Here is an 11,417-nt window from a genome sequence, read left to right as displayed (position 1 = left end):
GCTAGAAATAAACTGTACCAGTAGGCATCATTGGAGACCAGAGTGGAATCCGCGATGGTAGAGTTCCTCTCGCTGATCACACTGTTCCTACAGGGAGGAGCCGCTTTGCTGGGCTTCGCTTTCTGACACTTCAGCACGATGGTGACCAATATGGTGATGAGTAACAGAAATGACACCGAGCCCAGTCCGATCACCAGATACAGGTTTAAATCTGAGAAGATGTCATATTCCAAAGGCACCTCAGTCATGTCAGCATAGGCTTTAAGGGCGGTCTCCACCGTGGACAGCTTGATGGTGACTGTAGCAGAGAGCGCGGGCTCTCCGTTGTCCTTGGCGATCACCACCAGCCGCTGGTGGCGCGAGTCTCTGTAACTGAACATTCTCATGGTCCGAATCTCTCCGTTGTACTGATCCAAGCTGAATAATGTCGCATCAGTGTTCTGGAGAAACTGGTACGTGATCCGAGAGTTGTGCACTGAATCCGAGTCTATGGCAATGACTTTGGATATCAGAGTTCCTTTATCGGTGGATCTCGGGATCTTTTCCTCCACCACCGAGCCGTGCGCGCGCCATGGAGACACTATAAGCGGTGTGTTGTCGTTCTGATCCATGATAATAATGTGAACGGTCACGTTACTGCTGAGCGGAGGGACACCAGAGTCTCTGGCCTCGATGTGGAAAAGGAACTCCTTCTCGATCTCATAGTCAAACGTCTTTAGCGCGTAAAGATTACCGTTCTCTGGATTCATGGAGAACAGCATGGACATGGAGGTGTTCACTATTTCCTTCTCTATGATGAAATAAACTAGATACTGATTTTCGTGGAGATCTGGGTCTATAGCGGTTAAAGAGCTCAGTAAAGCTCCAGGTGCGTTATTCTCCATAACAGGTATCGTGTAGAATGTCTGAGGGAACTGAGGAACATTGTCGTTCACGTCCAGTAGCTCTAAAGTTATAGTTTCATTATCAGATAACGGCGGGTTGCCCCTGTCAATCACGGTAATAGTGATGTCATATTCTGGGACTTTTTCACGGTCTAACGGTTCTGAAACTATTAACTCATAATAATTATCTGATGATTCCTGGAGCGCAAAAGGTAAATCATCAGAAATACGAACATCTACCTGTCCATTTTCTCCAGAGTCTTTATCACTCACACTAACAACTGCAATTACTGTATTTACAGGTATATCCTCTTTAATAGGGCTCTGAAATGACTTAATCGAAATTTCTGGGTGATTGTCATTCATGTCGGTAATAATAATCGATAATTTACACTGACCGAATAATGGATGCATGCCTTTATCAGTTGCTATAACCTCCATGTCGTAAATTCGAAAATCTTCATAGTTAACCACCTCGTTCACTCTAATTTCGCCATTGTCAGGATTTAAACTGAACGCTTTCTGTGTTTTTTCGGACGTATACAGACTAAATGAATATAGAAGGTCGGCATTAGAGCCCTCATCTAGATCTGTTGCGTTCAATTTAACGACCAGGCTGCCTATGGGAGAGTTTTCTGTTAAATTAATGGTGTAGCTCTCTTGGTCAAATTTAGGGGCGTTGTCATTGGCATCCAATACGCGAACAATGATACTGGCTGTACCTGAACGCGGAGGGACTCCGCCATCCACTGCGGTCAATATAAGACTATGAACAGCTTGGGTTTCACGATCCAGAGCCTTTTTTAAAATTAAATCAGCAAATTTGGAGCCATCTCTCCCAGACTGAATTTCAATATCAAAATGCGCGTTTTTGCTAAGATAATACGTTTTAACAGAGTTAGAGCCGACATCAGAATCCACCGCATTGCTAACGGAAAACCGTTCACCCGCTGGTGTAGATTCCGTGATGTCTAAATTGATCAAGTCTCGTCTGAATTGAGGGTTATTGTCATTAATATCCGTGATTTCCAGCTCTATGTAAAATATTCGCACAGGGCTCTCCACGATAACTTCCAATTTTAAAAAGCAAGTTGTAGTTGTTTTGAGAGGACACAGATGTTCACGATCAATCTTCTCCTTTATGTACAGTTCACCCCGGTCTTTGTTTATGGCGAGATATTTCTTGTTAGCAATAACATCTAATCGGACGTTTCGTTTAATCAAAGTCTGTACATCAAGCCCTAAATCAGTGGCCAAATTTGCCACGACAGATCCAACTTCCATTTCCTCTGGAATAGAATAGTGAGTAACAGCCAGTACCGAGTGAGAAATCGCAGTTAACAGAAGAAAGAGCGAAACATACCTTCTCCATGAATGGGCGTTCAAATAAGAATCCATTGTCTGATCAAGTCGTTATGATGCAAAGACAGCGCAGTTCGTGCAGTATAAAAGCATTTGACTTCAAAATAAGACGCAAAAAGAAAAGAATTGTCAGTGAAAGGGTGTATAAAGAAATGTTCCCACACCATAAATCGCAATAATTCGTCTGAAGCCAGAGGCACACAAAAAGGTGCGTCCCACCACAATGGTCATAGTGACGTTTGGATTACGCGTACTAGAATGTACAATTAGTGGGACTACAGCGACACTTAGCGCAAACACAGTGAAGTGCTTTCAAATGTGTACAAATTATGTAAAAAAAAAAAAAAAAAAAAAAAGGACTATCACTGACTGATACTGCCAATACATAATCAGATATTTTTTAAATGTCCAAAAAGCACATGAACGTAAAAATATATATTTATATCAAAATATTTCTTACCTGTATATGGATGCTTTATAAGTGAAAATATATATGCAATAATAATCCACAAAGAATAGACAGTGATTTTACCTGTAGAGTAGATGCAGCGGAGTCGCTGGTCTCAGTCAGTCCTGTGCTTCTCGGTATACTGGACACGATGTATCTCGCCCCCTTTGGCACCGGCTGTCTGACCACCAGCTTTCCTTTCCTCGTCTCGGCTAGAAATAAACTGTACCAGTAGGCATCATTGGAGACCAGAGTGGAATCCGCGATGGTAGAGTTCCTCTCGCTGATCACACTGTTCCTACAGGGAGGAGCCGCTTTGCTGGGCTTCGCTTTCTGACACTTCAGCACGATGGTGACCAATATGGTGATGAGTAACAGAAATGACACCGAGCCCAGTCCGATCACCAGATACAGGTTTAAATCTGAGAAGATGTCATATTCCAAAGGCACCTCAGTCATGTCAGCATAGGCTTTAAGGGCGGTCTCCACCGTGGACAGTTTGATGGTGACTGTAGCAGAGAGCGCGGGCTCTCCGTTGTCCTTGGCGATCACCACCAGCCGCTGGTGGCGCGAGTCTCTGTAACTGAACATTCTCATGGTCCGAATCTCTCCGTTGTATTGATCCAAGCTGAATAATGTTGCGTCAGTGTTCTGGAGAAACTGGTACGTGATCCGAGAGTTGTGCACTGAATCCGAGTCTATGGCAATGACTTTGGATATCAGAGTTCCTTTATCGGTGGATCTCGGGATCTTTTCCTCCACCACCGAGCCGTGCGCGCGCCATGGAGACACTATAAGCGGTGTGTTGTCGTTCTGATCCATGATAATAATGTGAACGGTCACGTTACTGCTGAGCGGAGGAACACCAGAGTCTCTGGCCTCGATGTGGAAAAGGAACTCCTTCTCGATCTCATAGTCAAACGTCTTTAGCGCGTAAAGATTACCGTTCTCTGGATTCATGGAGAACAACATGGACATGGAGGTGTTCACTATTTCCTTCTCTATGATGAAATAAACTAGATACTGATTTTCGTGGAGATCTGGGTCTATAGCGGTTAAAGAGCTCAGTAAAGCTCCAGGTGCGTTATTCTCCATAACAGGTATCGTGTAGAATGTCTGAGGGAACTGAGGAACATTGTCGTTCACGTCCAGTAGCTCTAAAGTTATAGTTTCATTATCAGATAACGGCGGGTTGCCCCTGTCAATCACGGTAATAGTGATGTCATATTCTGGGACTTTTTCACGGTCTAACGGTTCTGAAACTATTAACTCATAATAATTATCTGATGATTCCTGGAGCGCAAAAGGTAAATCATCAGAAATATGAACATCTACCTGTCCATTTTCTCCAGAGTCTTTATCACTCACACTAACAACTGCAATTACTGTATTTACAGGTATATCCTCTTTAACTGGACTAGAGAAAGATTTGATAGAAATTTCAGGATGATTATCGTTCATATCTGTGATTAAAATCTTTACTTTACACTTTCCAGAGAGACTATTAGCTCCTTTATCTGTTGCTATAATTTCCATGTCATAGATTTTGAAATCTTCATAGTTAATCATTTCTTTGACTCGAATTTCACCAGTTTCTGCATTTAAATTGAACGTGTCTTGTGTTTTCTCAGATGTATATAAACTGAATGTGTAAACTATTTCAGAATTTAGGCCTTCGTCTAAATCTGTTGTATTTAACTTAACAACAAGCGTTCCGATTGGAGAATTTTCACTCAAGTATACAGTATAGCTTTCTTTATGGAACTGAGGGGCGTTGTCATTTGTATCCAACACTTGAACAATAATATTAGCTGTTCCAGAGCGCGAAGGCACACCGCCATCCACAGCAGTTAGTATCAGATTATGGACTGCTTGTTCTTCGCGATCTAATGCTTTTTTGAGTACTAAATCGGCTAGTTTAGAGCCATCTCGACCAGATTGTATTTCAATAGTGAAATGCTCACTGTCACTAAGATAGTAAGTCTTAATTGAATTCGATCCAATGTCGGAGTCCACTGCATTGTTGAGTGAAAAACGCTCGCCGGCTGGTGTGGACTCTGAAATGTCTAAATGCATGACATCCCGTCGAAAATGTGGAGAATTATCGTTGATATCTAATATTTCTAATTCAATATTGAACATTCTAATAGGATTTTCGATTGTAGCATCAAGCTTCAGAAAACACGACGTTGTTTTGGCTGGGCAAAGATATTCTCTGTCTATCCTTTCGGCAATAAGCATCTCCCCCGTTTCTTTATTAATATCCAGATATTTTTTATTGGCTATGACATCTAATCGCATCTTGCGTCTTGTCAGACTTTGCACATCGAGACCAAGATCCGTAGCTAAATTTGCAACAACAGATCCTACCTCCATTTCTTCAGGAATAGAGTAGTGAGTCACAGCAAATGCGGTGTTTAAGACAGCAGAGATGACAAGGAATAACAACACGTACCTTATCCATGTCTGTGCGTCCAAAAACGAGACCATTTTTGTGAATTTAAGATACAAGTCCAGTGCAGTCCAAACACGCAAATTGAACTGGCAATGAAAGATGCGGGAACAAAGAAAGAGAGGCGAGGATCACCGTTTACCAGCTCTAGATTGTGACGTTCCATTATGACGACCTATAAGTCATTTACAGCTTGTGTTTTGCAGGACAACAGCGACACTGTGCGCACGATGTAAAAACATCACAGAAAACACAGAACCAATTGCAATGGCCTTACACTAAATACGGAATACTAAACAGTGCGTATAGCCATGAACAAGGTTCTGTGTCTGCCAAGAGAAAATGTGAAGTGTACGAACTGAAGCACAAAAAAAGTGGTGTGTCTCATTAATAACCATTGCATTCATTTCTTTTTATGTTTAAATCCTTTATATATATATATATATATAAACAAAATATTTTAAGTTGTTTATTTTGTTAATAATTACACAATTTAATATGATGGAATTTTGTTTAAATGCGTAAATCTTAAAAATAGGTTAAAATGCATGACCTCTGTAACAAATGGTGTATTATTATAGTTGTTATAATCGATTATTAAATTCCGCAATCAATGTATCGAATTTTCTTCATAATCTCATCGATGCATTTGTACATTTAGCTTTTCATTTGGGTTGCAAAATGACGTTTTGGGTGGCATTTGCAGATCAGAACAGGGATATTTGCAATATGCTGCATATTATCATGCCACATTTTGATTGGACCTGTACAATCATTTATCACTTTGACCGACATAGCAAAGTTATCTTATTATTAACGATTTCTTACCTGTAGAGTAGATGCAGCGGAGTCGCTGGTCTCAGTCAGTCCTGTGCTTCTCGGTATACTGGACACGATGTATCTCGCCCCCTTTGGCACCGGCTGTCTGACCACCAGCTTTCCTTTCCTCGTCTCGGCTAGAAATAAACTGTACCAGTAGGCATCATTGGAGACCAGAGTGGAATCTGCAATGGTAGAGTTCCTCTCGCTGATCACACTGTTCCTACAGGGAGGAGCCGCTTTGCTGGGCTTCGCTTTCTGACACTTCAGCACGATGGTGACCAATATGGTGATGAGTAACAGAAATGACACCGAGCCCAGTCCGATCACCAGATACAGGTTTAAATCTGAGAAGATGTCATATTCCAAAGGCACCTCAGTCATGTCAGCATAGGCTTTAAGGGCGGTCTCCACCGTGGACAGCTTGATGGTGACTGTAGCAGAGAGCGCGGGATCTCCGTTGTCCTTGGCGATCACCACCAGCCGCTGGTGGCGCGAGTCTCTGTAACTGAACATTCTCATGGTCCGAATCTCTCCGTTGTATTGATCCAAGCTGAATAATGTCGCGTCAGTGTTCTGGAGAAACTGGTACGTGATCCGAGAGTTGTGCACTGAATCCGAGTCTATGGCAATGACTTTGGATATCAGAGTTCCTTTATCGGTGGATCTCGGGATCTTTTCCTCCACCACCGAGCCGTGCGCGCGCCATGGAGACACTATAAGCGGTGTGTTGTCGTTCTGATCCATGATAATAATGTGAACGGTCACGTTACTGCTGAGCGGAGGGACACCAGAGTCTCTGGCCTCGATGTGGAAAAGGAACTCCTTCTCGATCTCATAGTCAAACGTCTTTAGCGCGTAAAGATTACCGTTCTCTGGATTCATGGAGAACAACATGGACATGGAGGTGTTCACTATTTCCTTCTCTATGATGAAATAAACTAGATACTGATTTTCGTGGAGATCTGGGTCTATAGCGGTTAAAGAGCTCAGTAAAGCTCCAGGTGCGTTATTCTCCATAACAGGTATCGTGTAGAATGTCTGAGGGAACTGAGGAACATTGTCGTTCACGTCCAGTAGCTCTAAAGTTATAGTTTCATTATCAGATAACGGCGGGTTACCCCTGTCAATCACGGTAATAGTGATGTCATATTCTGGGACTTTTTCACGGTCTAACGGTTCTGAAACTATTAACTCATAATAATTATCTGATGATTCCTGGAGCGCAAAAGGTAAATCATCAGAAATACGAACATCTACCTGTCCATTTTCTCCAGAGTCTTTATCACTCACACTAACAACTGCAATTACTGTATTTACAGGTATATCCTCTTTAATAGGGCTCTGAAATGACTTAATCGAAATTTCTGGGTGATTGTCATTCATGTCGGTAATAATAATCGATAATTTACACTGACCGAATAATGGATGCATGCCTTTATCAGTTGCTATAACCTCCATGTCGTAAATTCGAAAATCTTCATAGTTAACCACCTCGTTCACTCTAATTTCGCCATTGTCAGGATTTAAACTGAACGCTTTCTGTGTTTTTTCGGACGTATACAGACTAAATGAATATAGAAGGTCGGCATTAGAGCCCTCATCTAGATCTGTTGCGTTCAATTTAACGACCAGGCTGCCTATGGGAGAGTTTTCTGTTAAATTAATGGTGTAGCTCTCTTGGTCAAATTTAGGGGCGTTGTCATTGGCATCCAATACGCGAACAATGATACTGGCTGTACCTGAACGCGGAGGGACTCCGCCATCCACTGCGGTCAATATAAGACTATGAACAGCTTGGGTTTCACGATCCAGAGCCTTTTTTAAAATTAAATCAGCAAATTTGGAGCCATCTCTCCCAGACTGAATTTCAATATCAAAATGCGCGTTTTTGCTAAGATAATACGTTTTAACAGAGTTAGAGCCGACATCAGAATCCACCGCATTGCTAACGGAAAACCGTTCACCCGCTGGTGTAGATTCCGTGATGTCTAAATTGATCGTGTCTCGTCTAAAATAAGGGTTATTGTCATTAATATCCGTGATTTCCAGCTCTATGTAAAATATTCGCTCAGGGCTCTCCACGATAACTTCCATTTTTAAAAAACAAGTCATTTTGGCAGGACACAGATGTTCACGATCAATCTTCTCCTTTATGTACAGTTCACCCCGGTCTTTGTTTATGGCGAGATATTTCTTGTTAGCAATAACATCTAATCGGACGTTTCGTTTAATCAAAGTCTGTACATCAAGCCCTAAATCAGTGGCTAAATTTGCCACGACAGATCCAACTTCCATTTCCTCTGGAATAGAATAGTGAGTAACAGCCAGTACCGAGTGAGAAATCGCAGTTAACAGAAGAAAGAGCGAAACATACCTTCTCCATGAATGGGCGTTCAAATAAGAATCCATTGTCTGATCAAGTCGTTATGATGCAAAGACAGCGCAGTTCGTGCAGTATAAAAGCATTTGACTTCAAAATAAGACGCAAAAAGAAAAGAATTGTCAGTGAAAGGGTGTATAAAGAAATGTTCCCACACCATAAATCGCAATAATTCGTCTGAAGCCAGAGGCACACAAAAAGGTGCGTCCCACAACAATGGTCATAGTGACGTTTGGATTACGCGTACTAGAATGTACAATTAGTGGGACTACAGCGACACTTAGCGCAAACACAGTGAAGTGCTTTCAAATGTGTACAAATTATGTAAAAAAAAAAAAAAAAAAAAGGACTATTACTGACTGATACTGCCAATACATAATCAGATATTTTTTAAATGTCCAAAAAGCACATGAACGTAAAAATATATATTTATATCAAAATATTTCTTACCTGTATATGGATGCTTTATAAGTGAAAATATAAATGCAATAATAATCCACAAAGAATAGACAGTGATTTTACCTGTAGAGTAGATGCAGCGGAGTCGCTGGTCTCAGTCAGTCCTGTGCTTCTCGGTATACTGGACACGATGTATCTCGCCCCCTTTGGCACCGGCTGTCTGACCACCAGCTTTCCTTTCCTCGTCTCGGCTAGAAATAAACTGTACCAGTAGGCATCATTGGAGACCAGAGTGGAATCCGCGATGGTAGAGTTCCTCTCGCTGATCACACTGTTCCTACAGGGAGGAGCCGCTTTGCTGGGCTTCGCTTTCTGACACTTCAGCACGATGGTGACCAATATGGTGATGAGTAACAGAAATGACACTGAGCCCAGTCCGATCACCAGATACAGGTTTAAATCTGAGAAGATGTCATATTCCAAAGGCACCTCAGTCATGTCAGCATAGGCTTTAAGGGCGGTCTCCACCGTGGACAGTTTGATGGTGACTGTAGCAGAGAGCGCGAGCTCTCCGTTGTCCTTGGCGATCACCACCAGCCGCTGGTGGCGCGAGTCTCTGTAACTGAACATTCTCATGGTCCGAATCTCTCCGTTGTATTGATCCAAGCTGAATAATGTTGCGTCAGTGTTCTGGAGAAACTGGTACGTGATCCGAGAGTTGTGCACTGAATCCGAGTCTATGGCAATGACTTTGGATATCAGAGTTCCTTTATCGGTGGATCTCGGGATCTTTTCCTCCACCACCGAGCCGTGCGCGCGCCATGGAGACACTATAAGCGGTGTGTTGTCGTTCTGATCCATGATAATAATGTGAACGGTTACGTTACTGCTGAGCGGAGGGACACCAGAGTCTCTGGCCTCGATGTGGAAAAGGAACTCCTTCTCGATCTCATAGTCAAACGTCTTTAGCGCGTAAAGATTACCGTTCTCTGGATTCATGGAGAACAACATGGACATGGAGGTGTTCACTATTTCCTTCTCTATGATGAAATAAACTAGATACTGATTTTCATGGAGATCTGGGTCTATAGCGGTTAAAGAGCTCAGTAAAGCTCCAGGTGCGTTATTCTCCATAACAGGTATCGTGTAGAATGTCTGAGGGAATTGTGGTGCGTTGTCATTGACATCAAGCAAATGCACCGTTATTGTTTCGTTATCAGATAACGGAGGATTCCCTCCATCAGTCACAACTAAAGTGATCTCATATTCAGGGACCGTTTCGCGATCTAACGGCTCTGAGACCAGTAACTCGAAGAGGTAATCAGATGACCTGTTCAAAACAAACGGTAACAACTTGTTCATTGTAAGACTCACGTTGCCATTATCTCCCGTGTCCCTGTCACTAACACCTACGAGAGCTATAACAGTACCAACCGGGATGTTTTCTTCCACGGTGTTCTTAAGGGATTTTATGGTTATCTCGGGATAGTTATCATTCATATCGTTGACATACACTGTCACTCTGCATTGACCCGAGAGGGGAACCGGCCCATTGTCTTTAGCCTCCACAAACATCTCAAATATTTTCAAATCCTCATAATCAATCGTTCCCCTAACTGCTATTTCACCAGTATTTGCGTTCAAAGAGAACATCTGCTGCGTTTTTTCAGAGGTATAAAGCGTAAACGAATATGTAAGGTCTGCGTTTGAGCCTTCATCGGCATCAGTAGCGTTTAATTTAATAACAAGAGTACCAGCTGGAGAATTTTCGCTCATATTCACAGAATAAACAGCCTGGTCAAACTGAGGGGCGTTGTCATTCGTGTCTTGAACGCGCACAATAATACTAGCTGTGCCAGAGCGCACGGGAACTCCCCCATCAATTGCAGTGAGTATTAGATTATGAACGGCCTTCTCTTCCCTGTCTAGTGCCTTCATGAGGACCAAATCGACATATTTTGTTCCGTCGCTACCAGAATGGATATCGATAGTAAAATGATCATTATCGCTCAGTTTGTAGGTTCTAACTGTGTTGGCACCAACATCCGGGTCAAAAGCATTGGGCAAGGAAAATCTCTCCCCCGGTGTTGCAGACTCGGAGACATCCAGTTCAACCTTATCCATTCTGAAGTGCGGGGCATTATCATTAATATCTGTGATCTCTAACTCAATGTTAAATATTCGTAAAGGACTTTTAATCATGACATCCAGTTTGACAAAACATGTAGTTGTTTTAGTCGGGCATAACAGTTCTCTGTCTACTTTCTCAACAATAAACAGCTCGCCTGTCCTCTTATTAATATCAAGATATTTCTTGTTATGGAAAATGTCAAGCTTTACCTCGCGCTGTGCTAGTCCGCTAATATCCAGTCCCAAATCAGCGGCTAGATTCGCAACGACCGACCCGCGCTCCATCTCCTCCGGTATGGAATACCGCGTCACAGACAAAGCCGTTTTCCATGTCGCCCAAAGTACAAAGAAAAACGGCACCCACCCTGGCTTCATCATCAATATCCTGAAGAAAACCAAAATAACTCAAAACAGATGTGCTCCTCCTTTAAATATCCCTCAAGATTGTTTTGTATTGAGACCGCCTTAAAAATCCTCTTAATCGTAATCATTTAAACACGCTCCAGAAAATGATGCTGTTCTTCTCAGTAACACCGGGCT

At 42.4% G+C, this 11,417-nt stretch overlaps 2 protein-coding genes across 2 annotated transcripts in view; both read right to left on the bottom strand.

Annotated features, from left to right (window-relative positions):
- Positions 1-543: 543 nt before the first annotated feature.
- On the bottom strand, positions 544-8,518 carry LOC127413207 (protocadherin alpha-C2-like). The gene is made up of 2 exons (XM_051650134.1): positions 6,739-8,518; positions 544-636 (listed from the first exon to the last, which is right to left on the bottom strand). The coding sequence occupies exons 1-2, from the start codon at positions 8,375-8,377 to the stop codon at positions 629-631; spliced, it is 1,647 nt and encodes a 548-aa protein (XP_051506094.1). The 5' UTR covers positions 8,378-8,518; the 3' UTR covers positions 544-628.
- pcdhb (protocadherin b) overlaps positions 3,449-11,417 on the bottom strand; it is an 8,254-nt gene continuing 285 nt past the window's right edge. Inside the window, exons 1-2 of the mRNA XM_051650135.1 lie at positions 9,635-11,417; positions 3,449-3,541 (exon numbers count right to left, since the gene is read on the bottom strand). The exon at positions 9,635-11,417 is cut by the window's right edge and continues 285 nt beyond it. Coding sequence (XP_051506095.1) covers positions 3,534-3,541; positions 9,635-11,255 — 1,629 coding nt within the window. The 5' untranslated portion in view covers positions 11,256-11,417 and the 3' untranslated portion in view covers positions 3,449-3,533. The remainder of the gene's footprint in view (positions 3,542-9,634) is intronic.

The sequence above is a fragment of the Myxocyprinus asiaticus genome, chromosome 22, assembly GCF_019703515.2.
Source record: "Myxocyprinus asiaticus isolate MX2 ecotype Aquarium Trade chromosome 22, UBuf_Myxa_2, whole genome shotgun sequence".
In the NCBI taxonomy this organism is placed as follows: Eukaryota; Metazoa; Chordata; class Actinopteri; order Cypriniformes; family Catostomidae; genus Myxocyprinus; species Myxocyprinus asiaticus.
Note: the sequence above shows the minus strand (reverse complement) of the source record. Positions and strands in the feature narration are given on the sequence as shown.